The sequence below is a fragment of the Somniosus microcephalus genome, chromosome 27 (assembly GCF_052327205.1).
Source record: "Somniosus microcephalus isolate GS21.2 chromosome 27, FLI_Smic_1.0, whole genome shotgun sequence".
NCBI lineage: Eukaryota > Metazoa > Chordata > Chondrichthyes > Squaliformes > Somniosidae > Somniosus > Somniosus microcephalus.
The window spans coordinates 4,089,639-4,106,702 of record NC_141013.1 but is presented as its reverse complement, the minus strand read 5'-3'; the positions used below and the strand labels follow the sequence as shown (position 1 = coordinate 4,106,702).

General features: G+C 46.6%; 1 protein-coding gene across 3 annotated transcripts in view; it reads left to right on the top strand.

Moving 5' to 3' along the window:
• The window catches only part of frmd5a (FERM domain containing 5a), a 276,610-nt gene that overhangs the window by 133,525 nt on the left and 126,021 nt on the right, over positions 1 to 17,064 (top strand). For 2 of the 3 annotated variants that reach the window (XM_085968386.1, XM_085968385.1), the window contains exon 2: positions 7,208 to 7,312. In XM_085968386.1, the coding sequence (XP_085824512.1) occupies positions 7,208 to 7,312 (105 nt within the window). Of the gene's footprint in view, positions 1 to 7,204; positions 7,313 to 17,064 lie in introns of those variants that run through there. The other variant, XM_085968387.1, reaches the window with a different exon arrangement.

The window sequence follows — 17,064 nt, the reverse complement described above, 5'->3', positions numbered from 1 at the left end:
CGACCGCTATTAATGAACTCGCATTTCTACAGCACCTTTCACAACCTCAGGATGTTCAAAAAAACATTGTGCAGCCATTGGTGAAGTCAAGCGTAGGTCCCTTGCAGTCAGAATCAGGGGAATTTATAATGGGGAACAAAGAAATGGCTGACCAATTAAATACATACTTTGGTTCTGTCTTCACAAAGGAGGACACAAATAACCTCCCAGAGATGTCGGGGAACATAGGGTCTAATGAGAGGGAGGAACTGAATGAAATCAGTATTTGTAGGGAAATAGTGTTGGGGAAATTGACGGGATTGAAGGCCGATAAATCCCCAGGGCCTGATAATCTACATCCTAGGGTACTTAAGGAAGTGGCCCTAGAAATAGTAGATGCATTGCTGGTCATCTTCCAAAATTCTATAGACTCTGGAACAGTACCCATGGATTGGAGGGTAGCTAATGTTACCCCACTATTCAAAAAAGGTGGTAGAGAGAAAACGGGGAATTACAGACCGGTAAGCCTGACATCGGTAGTGGGGAAAATGCTAGAGTCCATTATAAAAGATGTAATAGCAGAGTACTTGGAAACAGTGACAGGATCGGACAAAGTCAACATGGATTTACAAAAGGTAAAACGTGCTTGACTAATCTACTGGAATTTTTTGAGGATGTAACTGGTAGAATAGATAAGAGAGAACCAGTGGATGTGGTGTATTTGGACTTTCAGAAGGCTTTCAATAAGGTCCCGCATAAGAGATTGGCGTGTAAAGTTAAAGCACATGGGATTGGGGGTAAGGTACTGACTTGGATAGAGAACTGGTTGGCAGACAGGAAGCAAAGAGTTGGAATAAACGGGTCTTTTTCCGAGTGGCAGGCAGTGACTAGTGGGGTACTGCAGGGATCGGTGCTAGGACCCCAGCTATTCACAATATATATTAATGATCTAGACGAGGGAACTAGATGTAATATCCCCAAGTTTGCAGACGACACAAAGCCGGGTGAGCGTGTATGCTGTGAGGAGGATGCTGAGAAACTCCAGTATGATTTGGACAGGTTGGGTGATTGGGCAGATGCATGGCAGATAAATGTGAGGTTATCCACTTCGGTGGCAAAAACAGGAAGGCAGATTATTATCTGAACGGCAAGAGATTGGGAGAAGGGGAAGTGCAAAGAGACCTGGGTGTCCTTGTGCACCAGTCGCTGAAGGTAAGCATGCAGGTGCAGCAGGCAGTTAAGAAGGCAAATGGTATGTTGGCCTTCATAGCGAGAGGATTTGAGTACAGGAGCAAGGACGTCTTGCTGCAATTGTACAGGGCCTTGGTGAGACCACACCTTGAGTATTGTGTGCAGTTTTGGTCGCCTTATCTGAGGAATGATGTTCTTGCCATGGAGGGAGTGTAGCGATGGCAGGAATGACGTATGAGGAGCGATTGGGTCGATTAGGCTTATATTTGCTAGAGTTTAGAAGAATGAGAGGGGATCTCATTGAAACTTATAAGATTCTTACAGGACTAGACAGACTAGATGCAGGAAGGATGTTCTCGATGGTGGGGGAGTCCAGAACCAGGGATCACAGTCTAAGGATAAGGGGTAAGCCATTTAGGACTGAGATGAGGAGGAATTTCTTCACCCAGAGAGTGGTGAACCTGTGGAATTCTCTACCACAGAAGGCAGCTGAGGCCAATTCATTAAATATATTCAAGAAGGAGTTAGATATATTTCTTAAGGCTAAAGGGATCAAGGGATATGGGGAGAAAGCAGGGACAGGGTGTTATAAATCTCATCATCGTAAAGAATCTACTCATGAAATAACACTGGACGGCCAGCTGGTGGTGCCATCCAAGGAGTATAAATACTTGGACGTGGGCCCAGTTTTTCCAGGGACATTTTGTAAGACAAGGAGCTAGTGAAGTACAACTAGACCTCCATGTTCTGAAACAAGTTGATTAAAGCCTTGCTTTATACTCAAACCAAGTGCGTAGTGAGCTTTTACGTCACAGGGTACTGAATTTGGATGATCAGCCATGATCTCATTAAATGGCGGAACAGGCTCGAGGAGCCGAATTGCCTCCTCCTGCTCCTGTCTTCTATGTTTCTATGAAATGACTGCCGCCTGTTAGTTTTTGCGAGCTGATTGCTGAATCCAGCGCCTCTGACGTGTAGAGAGGGAGCGTACACTCGGCAAACTCTTGGGGCACTCTGGCTCTTTATGCCCGTTGATCCAGACGGCCTATTTTTACCGTCAGTTCCTGGCCATGTGTGTGTGTGTGTGTGTGTGTGTCGGAACGCATTCTGCAAATGAGCATGGGTCCGGCATTGAAGTGACAGAATGAATGCTCGTTAGCAACCCTCCAGATCCATTTACTTGTACAGAGACGCTCAAACAACTCAACCAGCAAATGTTGTCAGTTTGAGCAGAATCGTCCTTAACATTTATCAAACCCTTATCCAGAATTTCCATTGATTTGTTTTCCTTCCTCTCTCTTTGGATGCCAGGCGGGTCTCATTAGTGGGACTGCCGACGAGTTGGTTCAACTTCTCGTCTTTTTGCCCTCTTGTCCAAGGAGCTCTTGTTAGATCACGTAAATTGCACGCCATGTTCTCCTGTGTTACAGCCAAATCTAATGCGACATTTTAAGGACTCTGTGGTCATTACGTTGACCAAGTTATTCATGTTGATGGTAATTCGACCCTTGGGATATTCAATAACTCCGAGGCTCCAACAGAACAGCTTGTTCATCTGGAATCCTGTCACTCCCAGCTTGCCATCTCGCTATCTGCAACGGCGCCATGACATTCCTACTTTCTGTTTTTAGGCGTGTTTCTCTCGTGGATTCACTCACTCATTGATTAAGTTGGATAAAGCAGGCAGTATATCATTCCTGTTGGATACAGTGACATTATTATTGTTAAGTACCTTCTGCCGAGCTCCCCCACCAACCAGACCTTGATTAGGTGTGAAAACAAGAAAAGAATTATGAAGAGATTTCAATTACATTGAGAGATTGAGTAGAATATTCTGTAGAATTTAGGAGAATGAGAGGTGATCTCATTGAAACATGCAAAATTTATATAGAAACATAGAAAAATAGGAGCAGGAGTCGGCCATTCGGCCCTTCGAGCCTGCTGCGCCATTCAATATGATTATGGCTGATCCTCTATCTCAATACCTGAAATAAAGAATAGATTTGCCTTTCTAATCTAGGCTTTATTAACTTAAAAATCCGGTAGCACATCTTCAACACCCAGTCCCAACTAAAGGCTGGAAAGAACTGAATTTAAGATGGCCACCACAAATCACATGACATCAACTACCAATGAGATTACAGCATATATCCCAAGGCAGGAAACAAACAACCAATCACAATACTTCTTACTAAACATAAAGAATAATCACCACATTCACCCCTCCTTTTAAAATATACTCCAACCTAAATAACCTTTACAATTTATAATTAATTATTTACAACTAAAACTATGCACAGACAAAATAAAACTATTCAACATGACACAATACTAAGTGAGCAACAACAAATAGTAACATTGCACATAAGTATTAAGTATCTCTCAACTAAAACAATATAATATAATATTTCAACAATTTTAAAACATTACTATCAATTTAAAAGTCCATTTTCAATCGGTCGACCGGATATCTTGTTCGTGTCGACCTTCTTAACCTTGGTGAAATTCCTTGCCCTCCCACACCAGGAGACACAGAAGTATCTTCTGCAGGAAGGTTATCCATATCCCGATTTTCAACGGTTTCCGGATTAGAAATCCCATCAGGAGGTAAACTGGGACGGTCATGAACATCCATCGAGGGCTGACTAATAGAAGTATAATTATCTGCCGTCGGATTGGAAATATTCGTAGTATCTGTAACAGCATCCACATTATCTGAATCATGACTATTGTTAATATCCTCAGAAGAGGGCTGGCCACCACAAGGAGCCAAGTCTTTAATTGAAACGGTACTTTCTTTCCCATCTTGGAATCGAATATGAGCATATTGGGAATTTGCCTCCAACAGCTCCACCTCCTCCACTAAAGGATCATATTTTGACAATCTAACATGGCGTCAAAGCAGCACAGGTCCCTGCATAGTAAGCCATGAAGGTACCGAATATCCTGTAGTAGATCTCCGCGGATAGTTAAAGAGCCTTTCATGGGGGGTCACATTAGTAGCCGTTGAAAGCAATGATCTAATGGAATGCAGGGCATCAGGCAGTACCATTTCCCACTGTGTATTCTTAAGGTTCCGGGATGTCAAAGCCAACATAACTGCCTTCCAGATCACCCCATTGTATCGTTCGCACTGTCCATTACCCTGGGGATTATACGGGGTAGTTCTGCTAGTAGAAATTCCCCGACTCTGAAAGTATTCCTTCAACTGGGAAGACATAAAAGAACTTCCCTGATCCGAATGGATATACGCAGGCATCCCAAAGATGACAAAAAGTTGAGTCAGACATTTGATAACTGTAGCAGCTGATACATCTGCGCAAGGAAAAGCAAAAGGGAACCTTGAAAACTCATCCACAACAGTAAATATATATCGGTTTTGAGTAGTTGAAGGAAGAGGCCCCTTGAAATCGACGCTCAAACGTTCAAAAGGAGAAGTAGCCTTTATAAGATGAGCTCGTTGAGTCTTAAAGAAATTCGGTTTACACCGAGCACAGATAGAACATGATGAAGTCATCCGCTTGACGTCTTCAACTGAAAAGGGCAAATTCTTACTGCGTACGAAGTGTATCATCCTCGTAACCCCAGGATGGCATAAGGCATTGTGAAGATTAATAAGCGTATCTCCGTGAATCACAGAACAATAAGCCCTCGACAGCGCATCAGCAGCAACATTATCCTTCCCCGGACGATAAACTATATCAAAATGGTAACATGCCAACTCAATCCTCCACCTCATTATTTTATCATTCTTAATCTTTCCAAAATGTTTGACATCAAACATAAAGGACACAGACTTTTGATCAGTTACCAACGTAAAATGTCGCCCCGATAAAAATGTCTCCATTTACGCAGTGCTTCTACTATTGCATACGCCTCTTTCTCTATTGAAGAATGCCTTTTTTCACTATTGTTCAAGGTACGTGAGAAAAAGGCCACAGGTCTCCCATTTTGGTTCAGAGTAGCCCCAATTGCAAAATCAGAAGCGTCCGTCTCAATCACAAAAGGAACCTGCTCGTCAATAGAATGCACAACTGCTCCAAGGATATCCTTTTTAAAATGATCAAAACACGTCCTGGCCTCCCATGATAGAGGATATGTCGTAACCCGAATAAGAGGCCGGATCTTCTGTGAAAAATTTGCAATCCAATTAGAATAGTAAGAAAACAGTCCAAAATATACTTATACACATCCGGAGCAATGTAGTTGATCAGCATATTCAGCTTATTTAGAGACTCTTGATCCAACACGCCCAAAAAGTTTTTAAATGTACAATATCAATGTTTCCATTTATCATCCACTCCTGCAGAATTAGGGTCAGCATTGAATCGTTCTGGTTGAAGATATCGCTCCATTCTGACATAAAGTTAATAAATTGAAATAAAGAATAGATTTGCCTTTCTAATCTAGGCTTTATTAACTTAAAAATCCGGTAGCACATCTTCAACACCCAGTCCCAACTAAAGGCTGGAAAGAACTGAATTTAAGATGGCCACCACAAATCACATGACATCAACTACCAATGAGATTACAGCATATATCCCAAGGCAGGAAACAAACAACCAATCACAATACTTCTTACTAAACATAAAGAATAATCACCACAATACCATATTCCCGCTCTCGCCCCATACCCCTTGATGGCTTTTGTGTCTAGAAATCTATCTATCTCCTTCTTAAATATATTCAGTGACTTGGCCTCCACAGCCTTCTGTGGTAGAGAATTCAACAGGTTCACCACCCTCTGAGTGAAGAAATTTCTCCTCATCTCAGTCCTAAATGGCCGACCCCTTATTCTGAGACTGTGACCCCTGGTTCTAGACGCCCACCCCCCCCCCCCAGCCAGGGGAAACATCCTCCCTGCATCCAGTCTGTCTAGCCCTGTCAGAATTTTATATGTTGCAATGAGATCCCCTCTCATTCTTCTAAACTCTAGTGAATACAGGCCTAGTCGACCCAATCTCTCCTCATACAACAGTCCTGCCATCCCAGGAATCAGTCTGGTGAATCTTCGCTGCACTCCCTCTATGGCAAGTAGTTCTTAGGTAAGGAGGCCAAAACTGCACACAGTACTCCAGGTGTGGTCTCACCAAGGCCCTGTATAACTGTAGTAAGACATCCTTGCTCCTGTACTCAAATCCTCTTGCAATGAAGGCCAACATACCATTTGCCTACCTAACTGCTTGCTGCACCTGCATGTTTGCTTTCAGTGACTGGTGTACAAGGACATCCAGTTCCCTTTGTACATCAACATTCCCCAATCTATCACCATTTAAATAATACTCTGGCTTTCTGTTTTTCCTACTGAAGTGGATAACTTCACATTTATCCACGTTATACTGCATCTGCCATGTATTTGCCCACTCACTCAACTTGTCTAAATCGTCTTGAAGCCTCTTTGCATCCTCCTCACAACTCCCAATCCCACCTAGTTTCGTGTCGTCACCAAACTTGGAAATATTACATTTGGTTCCCTCATCCAAATCATTGATATATATTGTGAATAGCTGGGGCCCAAGCACTGATCCCTGTGGTACCCCACTAGTCACCACCTGCCACCCCAAAAAAGACCCATTTATTCCTACTCTCTGTTTCTTACAGGGCTTGACAGGGTAGATGTAGGGAGGATGTTTCCCCTGGCTGGGGAGTCTAGAACCAGGGGTCACAGTCTCAGAATAAGGGGTCGGACATTTAGGACTGAGATGAGGAGACATTTCTTCACTCAGAGGGTGGTGAATCTTTGGAATTCTCTACCCCAGAGGGCTGTGGAGGCTCAGTCGTTGAGTATATTCAAGACAGGGATCGATAGATATTTGGTTATTAAGGGAATCAAGGGATATGGGATAGTGCAGGAAAGTGGAGCTGAGGTCGAAGATCAGCCATGATCTTAATGAATGGCGGAGTTGGCTCGAGGGGCCAAATGGCCGACTCCTGCTCCTATTCCTTGTGTTTTTAATTGCTGCATGTTTGAAAATGAAGCCTCTGCACGAGTAAATTCAATGTGAATTAAACTCATTAAACTTGTTTTTTTTTACAGCGGGATGCTAAAGGCCTCTATCTCATAGATCTCCTCTGCCATCACATGAACCTGCTAGAAAAGGACTACTTCGGAATCAGGTTTGTGGACCCTGACAAGCAGAGGGTAGGTTCTGGGAGATGCTGTTGGGCAGTAGTATAGCATTGCCAGACTGTAACTTGTGCCCTGGCTTTTTTCCACAGGATCTCTTCCCCTTTTATATGCTCATAACAGAATTTGTTGAAGAATTGCCACGTAGAATGGTGCTGCTATCAGCCATGATTCTTCACCGTGCTGTATCCTTTCTCATGGCTGGAACAGTAGGTCCTCGCTGCCATTGTACTGTCAGCCATAGGAACAGGAGGAGGCCATTCAACCCCTCGAGTCTGTTCCGCCATTCAATTAGATCATGACTGATCTGGATCTTCACTCCATTTACCCGTCTTGGTTCTGTTAATACCCTCGCCCAACAAAAATCTATCAATCGCAGTTTTGACATTTTCAATTGACCCCCCAGCCTCAACAACGTTTTTGCGGGGGGAGAGAGTTCCAGATTTCCACTAACCCTTTGTGTGAAGAAGTGCTTCCTGACATCACCCCTGAACGGCCTGGCTCTAATTTTAAGGTCATGCCCCCTTGTTCTGGACTCCCCCCACCAGAGGAAATAGTTTCTTTCTACCCTATCAAATCCTTTATAATCGTCTCAAACACCTCGATTAGATGACCTCCACTGTTAAGGAGCAATGGAAAATAAAAGTGGAAGAGGTGATACTTTACGGAGAAGCCAGCCCACGCACGAAGAGGCAGCCTGTTCTCTTCTGCACGCACAAAGGCTATTGTTGTACTCAATGAGACTTAGTCCTAAATTGACTGCATGCAAGGCTGAAGAACAGGCTGGGTCTTCAAAGGGAATAGTCATGATATTGGGCCAGATTTTGCTGGAGTGGGGCATCTCGCGGCGCGCCCCAGTTAGACTTGTTTGTGTGCGCTTAAGTTTTTAAAAATGCTTTGCCTACAAAGTTGCTGGAATTTTGAGTTGATAAAGAACGCAACAGGACATCTGGAACTCGGATGAACGACGGGACAAACAGTGTATCTCCTTCACCACTGCGATTAAAGGACTGAGAAATAAACAGAGGAAGGACTGAGAAGGAAATCGGGTGAATTCAATGTCAAATCAGGTCCAGGCAGAAAAATAAAGAAAGGGCAAGAAAGATTGGATTACGAGAAAGAGATAAAATAAAGAGACCGAAAGGAAAATAAGAAAAAAAGAACATTAAAATTTGACTTTTTAAAAAATCTCCTAAAACAATTCACAACCTGAAGGAATGAGACTCCACACTTTTAATTGTTCACTTTCTGGGCCAGAGAGGTTGATTAGCAGTCATTAACAATTATCATGCTGTAGGAACGTGGGTTCCTAACTAAAAGACTGAGTTCTACTCAGGCAATCAAACAAAATGAACTTTAATGAAACAAACAGGCTTTAACAAGAAACTGCAGGATAACATCGAATGTAGGTCTGCTCTCTCTGGAGGCTCCACGAGGGCTGCTCGGGCGGTCCCGTGGCTGATGTCATGACTTCATCACGTTTTCCCGCCAGTGGGGGATCACGTGATGAACGGCGTGACGTCATCACGTTTTAGCCGCGCTGTTAAAGCAACCACACTCTGTACAGTTAAACAGCATAAATAAAGATACAGACTCAGACTGTAGCTAACATGTTGTTAAAGGAATTATGTACAAACGATCTGAGTCCTTTGGTGGCTCCGCCACAATGCCATTAAAAGGGTACTTACACTGTTAACTACTAGACATGCCTTTCTGTGGCGAGTTTAATGGGCGATTAATGTACAAATGCAGCAACTTCATGAAACTCACGGGGAGGTGGAGGGCGAGATGCCGTTTTTGAGAAGCTGACGGCCGAGCGGCGCAAATCGTCCAGCAACCCGTGACGATTCGTAATTCACGGGGTATCTCTCCCTCGCCTCATGTTGCTGGCCGAATTGCGCATCGATAACCGAGTGCGTCGTTCTCGCGCTGTTATTTTTTCCAGCAATATCTGGCCCATTATTGTTTAATAACACTGTTCCATTGTCGTCTTATATTTCGCTCTAGTGCCATAAAATCTGGTGCTCTGTGTTTCTACTTCATGTCAATTTTTTGAGGCTTTCAAACCGGGTTAGTGGAGCCTTGAGTTGACTCTAAGGTGTGTGGGAAGCGTGAACAGTGAGTAGAAATTCAGCAATCGGACTATCTGCTAATAAAACAGTGCCTCCAGAAATATAACTGACTTCTTGACAAGTGCTAGCCGTTGATTTTATGGTACTTTGGGCAATTTGTAAACGTATGCTTTCTGTGCCAGTGTTTGTCGAGCAGAGACACCGCTTGTTGCTTGCTTTTATTATCACAGATATCATAAAATCATAGAAGTTTACGGCACATAAGGAGGCCATTCGGCCCATCATATCTGCGCCGGCTGAAAAAGAGCGATCCAGCCTAATCCCACTTTCCAGCTCTTGGTCCGTAGCCCTGTAGGTGACGGCACTTCAACTGCATATCCAAGTACTTTTTAAATGTGATGAGGGTTTCTGCCTCTACCACCCTTTCAGGCAGGGAGTTCCAGACCCCCACCACTCTCTGCTTGAAAAAAGTTCTCCTCGACTCCCCTTTAATCCTTCTACCAATTACTTTTTTTTCAAGTGCCGTGGGATCTTTTACGTCCACCTGAGAGGGCAGACGTGGCCTCGGTTTAACATCTCATCTGAAAGACGGCACCTCCGACAGTGCAGCACTCCCTCAGCACTGCACTGGGAGCGTCAGCCTAGATTTTTGTTCAAGTCTCTGGAGTGGGACTTGAAGGCACGACCTTCTGACGCGGAGTGTGCTACCCACTGAGCCACGGCTGACACATGATTGGTTTATTAATACGCCATTTCAGCCCCATCTCTTTAGCACCTCCGGCAGACAGTGAGTGCCTGAGGGTCACCTGCACCCTCTCTAGTGCCACTCTAGAGCTGGCCAAGGGCGGAGGGTTGGTAGTTTGATTTACCCTTCCCTCCCTCTGGGTGATGTACTCATCCTCTCCCCGCCCCACCACTTGGCATCTCTCTTATGACTCACCGTCTGACATTGAGAACTCACTGAGTGAGAAGCTGCGGGCCGTGAGCCAGTGTCATGGCGTTGGGCGGTGCCGTGAGTTGGTATGCCAGCATGCCACGCCACCGAGCTGCCTTCACACAACCCTTCCATCAAAATGCAATGACTGGCGTCGGCTCAGTAGCTTCTCATTGAAGCTGTGTCATTGCAGCCGACAAAGGCTTAATCAACAAAGGTTAATATCCCTGTATTACCATATTGGAGAGTCTTCAATCAGGGTCAATTCTTTCAAACAGCAGGAAGAAGCACAGCCCAAAGCTCCTCTCAGACGTTGCGGTGCGAAGGGTTGGTGCATCAATGCCGTAACTGCTCTAATGCAATATTCTTTTGAAATTTAACTCATTGAATGCTTAATCCTAGTGGTTTTTATTAAAAATTTACAAACTCTGTGGGTGATTCAGTGCTCGTGAAGGTGAGGGATGGACGTCAGTGTTGGGGAAGGGAGCGATTTCTACCTTTTTGGGTACCCAACCTGTAAAGCCTGTGGGTTATATGGTGAATTAATACACAGACTACAAGAGTAACTTTAACAGGACTTTACTATTCGAAGGTCAGGGCGAATCTGCCCAATAAATCCTTACACAGCACTTATATACCGGTGTGGTCACCACCGGTATTACAGTATACAGTAGCCAAGATAAAGTAGTGCAACCCTTAAAATAGTTCTCTTAAAGGTGGAACGTTACATACACTACACAACCTCAACATTATTTACTTCTAATTGAAGCACAGCATGGAAAATCTTTTTTCTCCTGATGTTGCGGATTAACTCCAATCTCAATAAACCCCTCCCTCACACCGCATCATAACTACCGCTGTTCTGAGTGAGATTGACAATTGCTGGTGCTAATTTGTGTGCAGTTTATGCAGCGAGCACAGGCCATTGCTAGTGGAGCAAAGATAGAAACATAGAAGATAGGAGCAGGAGTAGGCCATTCGGCCCCTCGAGCCTGCTCCGCCATTTAATGAGATCATGGCTGATCATCCAAATTCAGTACCCTGTCCCTGCCTTCTCCCCATACCCCTTGATCCCTTTAGCCTTAAGAAATATATCTAACTCCTTTTTGAATATATTTAATGAATTGGCCTCTACTGCCTTCTGTGGTAGAGAATTCCACAGGTTCACCACTCTCTGGGTGAAGAAATTCCTCCTCATTTCTGTCCTAAATGGCTTACCCCTTATCCTTAGACTGTGACCCCTGGTTCTGGACTCCCCCGCCATCGGGAACATCCTTCCTGCATCTAGTCTGTCTAGTCCTGTTAGAATTTTATAAGTTTTAATGAGATGAAATATGTTTCTTTCTGGGAATGGAGACGTTCATCCCTTCGGATTAAAACTGAGGTTTCGGAAGTGAGCTGTCAGTAGACTAACCACGGCACTGCCCAGATCCTCCTTAACCCAGGTTTTTCTACAAGCTTTCATTTGTTTGGAAATAAAATTGTGGGTGCTCCCAGTTTTTCCAGAAAGTAACAGGAAGCTCCTTATGAAATTAGATGTTGCCAACACTCCAGGATTGGCCTGGAGTCTCCGGGAATTGAAGAATAATCTCCTGGACAAGGCCGGGAGCAAAAAACCCGGAGAAAAAAATCACAGGGGCGTTGAAATAAAAAAAAAATTTCAATTTCTTTAACCACTTTTGTTTATTAGTTTAAAAAATATTGGAGCTGGAAAAGAGGCTAGTTTGACTGCAAGTGAAGAATCGTCCAATCGGCTAATGAAGAGTCTTTCCGCTTTCCAATTGGTTGTGGGAAGGCGGGGCGTCGCGAGGATGGACGGCCAATGGTGAGAGCGTGGGGGCGGGGCATCACGAGGACGGACGGCCAATGGCGAGAGCGTGGGGGCAGGGCATCACGAGGACGGACGGCCAATGGCGAGAGTGTGGGGGGGGGGGGCGGTCATGTGATTACATTTTTTTCACAGAATGTGGGCGTCGCCATCAAGGCCGACATTTATTCCCCATCCCTAATTGCTCTCGAGAAGGTGGTGGGGAGCTGCCTTATAGAACTGAACAGCTTGGGAGGCCTTTATCAGAGTCAACCGCATTGCTGTGGGTCTGGAGTTATATATAGGCCAGACCGGGTAAGGGCGGTAGATTTCCTTCCCTAAAGTACACTAGCGAACCAGGTGGGTTTTTACAGCAATCCGATAGTTTCATGGTTACCATTGCTGATGCTACATTTATTTAATTAACTGAATTTAAATCCCCCAGCTGCACATGGTGGGATTTGAACTCACGTTTACTGGATTACTAGTCCAGTAACATAACCACTATGCTACCGTACCTGGTCAATTACACTTCCAGGAGTATGTCCAACCAGAGTTGGCAAACCTGAGCCTGCATGAAATAGCTTTAAATTCAATTCGACAAGACTCAGTGTTTGCAGGGGAGGGAATTGGGATTCCGATTCCGATGTGCTGTGATTGGACCATGAAGCAGGTCGGTGAAGACTTGCCGCCCGTGCATGTTGGATTAGTAACTCTGATGGACAATCACAGAGGATGGGCCGTGGTTACATCATCCGCGAGTGCTCGCCCATTACTGGAACGTTAATGAACTGGAGAAGCTGGGTTTGTTCTCCTTGGAACAGAGAAGGTTAAGGGGAGATTTAATAGAGGTGTTCAAAATCATGAAGGGGTTTCAATAGAGTAGACAAGGAGAAACTGTTCCCATTGGCGGGAGGGTCGGTAACCAGAGGACACAGATTTAAGGTAATTGGCAAAAAACGACAGAGGGGGAGATGAGGAGAAATCTTTTTACGCAGCGAGTTGTTGTGATCTGGAACGCATTGCCTGAAAGGGCGGTGGGAGCAGATTCAATAGTAACTTTCAAAAGGGAATTGGATAAATACTTGAGGCAGAGAAATTTACAGGTCTCTGGGGAAAGAGCAGGGGAATAAATACCGGCCTTGCCAGCAACGCTCGGATCCCGAGAACGAATTTTAAAACTTATTAAGGCTGACCGTTGCAACAGGGGAAGTTATATAAAGAATTTGCACATTTACGGCCCCAGGATGTCCCAAAGCACTTTATAGCCAATGGATTGAATGAAATGTTGTCACTGTGGTTCTGCAGACAAATTCAGCAGCCAATTAGGGCACAGCAGGACCCCACAGCAAATTAATAAATGACCCATTAATCCACTTTGGTGATGTTAGTTGAGGGATAACTATCAGCCAGGCCACCAAATAGTTTAAAAGGACTGCCTTCCAGACCGTCGCATTCTCCCTTTCCACCTGGCCATTCCCCCGGGGGTTGTAGCTGGTGGTCCTGCTTGTAGCGATACCTCTCGAGAGCAGGTACTGCCGGAGTTCGTCGCTCATAAAGGATGAGCCCCTGTCGCTGTGAATATAGCTAGGGAAACCGAACAAGGCGAAGAGGTCATTCAGACATTTAATGACCGTGGTACTGGTCATGTCTGAGCAAGGGATGGCAAACGGGAAACGGGAGTACTCATCAATTATGTTGAGGAAGTACACATTGCGGTCGGAGGAGGGGAGGGGCCCTTTAAAATCGACGCTCAGCCGTTCAAAGGGGCGCGTGGCTTTGATCAGGCTTGCTCTGTCTGGCCTATAAAAATGCGGTTTGCACTCGGCACAGATTTGGCAGTTCCTGGTCATGGTCCTGACCTCCTCGATGGAGTAGGGCAGGTTACGGGATTTGATGAAGTGAAAAAACCTGGTGACCCCCGGGTGGCAGAGGTCATTGTGGAGGGTCTTCAGTCTATCGACCTGCGCGTTGGCGCATGTACCACGTGATAGGGCATCTGGGGGCTCATTGAGTTTCCCGGGCCGGTACAAGATATCGTAATTGTAGGTGGAGAGTTCGATTCTCCACCTCAAGATCTTGTCGTTCTTGATTTTGCCCCTCTGCTTATTATTAAACATAAAAGCTACTGAACGCTGGTCAGTGAGCAGGGTAAATCGTTTTCCGGCCAGGTAATGCCTCCAATGTCGCACAGCTTCCACAATGGCCTGGGCCTCCTTTTCGACAGAGGAGTGTCGAATCTCGGGGCCCTGGAGGGTCCTTGAGAAAAAGGCCACGGGTCTCCCCGCCTGGTTAAGGGTTGCAGCTAGGGCAAAGTCGGATGCGTCGCTCTCCACTTGGAAAGGGATGGACTCATCCACTGCGTGCATTGTGGCCTTCGCAATATCTCCTTTTATGAGAGTGAAGGCTGCACAGGCCTCTGCTGTCAGGGGGAAGGAGGTGGACTTGATGAGGGGTCTGGCTTTGTCCGCATAGTTGGGCACCCACTGAGCATAGTACGAGAAAAACCCTAGGCATCTCTTCAGTGCTTTTTGGCAGTGGGGGAGGGGGAGCTCCATAAGGGGGCGCATCCTGTCGGGGTCGGGGCCGATGACTCCGTTCTCCACTACACAGCCAAGAATGGCAAGGCGCTTGGTACGAAACATACATTTGTCCTTGTTGTATGTTAGGTTCAGCCGCTGGGCCGTACGGAGGAATTTCTCTAGATTAACATCATGGTCCTGCTGGTCGCGGCCGCAGATGGTGACGTTGTCTAGATAGGGGAAAGTGGCCTGGAGCGTGTTCTAGTCGACCATCCGGTCCATCTCCCGTTGGAAGACTGAAACCCCGTTGGTGACGCCGAAGGGAACTCTGAGGAAGTGGTAGAGACGACCGTCAGCTTCAAAAGCTGTGTAATGGCGGTCCCCAGCCCTGATGGGGAGCTGGTGGTATGCCGACTTCAGATCAATCGTCGAGAACACCCGGTATTGTGCTATCTGATTGACCATGTCAGATATGCGGGGGAGTGGGTATGCATCTAGCTGGGTGTAGCGATTGATCGTCTGGCTGCAGTCAATAACTAGGCGCTGTTTTTCGCCAGTCTTCACTACCACCACTTGTGCTCGCCATGGGCTGGTGCTACTTTCAATAATCCCTTCCTTCAGGAGTCTTGCTACCTCGGATTTAATGAAGCTCCTATCCCCGGCACTGTAACGCCTGCTTTTGGTAGCGATGGGCTTACAGTCGCGGGTGAGGTTAGCGAACAAGGAGGGGGGGGGGACTTTAAGGGTGGAGAGGCTGCAAATGGTGCGCGGCGGGCGATTTAAAAGCTGCTGGCTGCAGACTGTGAGTGGGGGGAGGGGTCCGTCGTACGCTAATGTGACACTCTTAAGGTTGCACTGAAAATCCAACCCCAGTAGAACGGCAGCGCAAAGATGGGGCAGGACCAGGAGTTTAAAATTTTTGTATTCTGTGCCCCTTACTGAAAGGGTCACTACACAGTAGCCACCGACGTCCGCTGACTGGGCTTTGGAAGCCAAAGAGATCCGATGTCGCGTCGGCAGGACTGGGAGAGAGTAACTGCGCACCGTGTCGGGGTGGATAAAGCTTTCCGTGCTCCCGCTGTCAAAAAGGCAGGTAGTGGCGCGGCCGTTTACCTTAATGTCCATCATGGACCTGGACAGTTGATGAGGGAGAGATTGGTCCAGCGTCACGGAGGCCAGCGTATGGTCGAGCGAGTCGATGTGGTCGTCAGATGAGGCGGTGGTTGAGTCCGGGTCCCCCGTGGTTGAAGTTGGAGACGTCCGAGATGGCGGACAAAATGGCGGCGCCCATGGTCCCGATCCCCACGCGGCTGGGGGAGCCCAAGATGGTGGACAAGATGGTTGCCCCCACGGTTCGCACGCGGCGCTGCTGGCGTTAGCGGTTTTACCTTTGCAGGCGCTGACATAGTGTCCTTTCTTCCCGCAGCCGGAGCAGGTAGCGTTTCTCGCCGGGCAGCATGCTCTGGGGTGTTTTGCCTGGCCACAAAAATAACATTTCTGTGCCTTGGACATCGCAGCAGCAGTTGAAGGTGGCGGTCCCATGACCCAAGGTTGTGGCGTCCACGTTGCGGAGCGGTTAGGGGAGAAGGCGTCCATATTCCTGTGGGCCGCGTCGAGCGAGAGCGCGAGGGACACTGCCTTTCTCAGGTCCATTTCTCCCTTTTCCAACAGTCTCTGCCGGGAGTAGTCGGACCTTAGACCCGCAACGAAAGCATCTCGGATCAGTCCCTCCGTGTGTGCTGCGGCTGATGCTTCTTTGCAATCACAGTCTCGGCCGAGTATCCGTAGTGCCCGTAGGAAGGCCTCCACCGATTCCCCGGGCTGCTGTCTGCGGGATCTTAAGAGGTGCCGGGCATAGACCGTATTTACCGGGCGTGCGTATTGCCCTTTTAGCAGACCGATAGCCGCCGCGTAGGTCGTCGCGTCCTGGATTATTGTATAAACTTGGTGGCTCACCTTTGAGGCCAGGATTTCCAACTTGTTTTCGTCCAGGGTCACAGTTGAGGCTTGCAAGTAGGCCTCGAAGCAACGCAGCCAATGCGCGAATTTGGTAGCCGAACCCGCTTCTTGGGGGTCTAGGTCCAGGCATGTTGGTCTGAGGGCTCGCAGCAGCTCCTGTTGCTCAGCGTTTGGTGCAGCAGCCTGCTGTTCAGCGTTTGGTGCAGCAGCCTGCTGTTCAGCAAATGTCGACATTTTGTTTTTGCTAATAAAATTGATGCGCTATCAATTACCCATAAAAGACTGAGAGTTAAGAGAGTAACTAAAGGCTTTTATTAGCAAAGAACAGAGCATGCCTCTCGTGGTTGACTGGGTTCCAAGAAGGCAGGGGGCTGCAGGTCAATCACCTTTATACCTGGGCCTGTGTGGGTGGAGCCAGCCGAGACATGTTGAGGCATGCATAGGTACAACAGTGTGTAACAACAACAGCAACA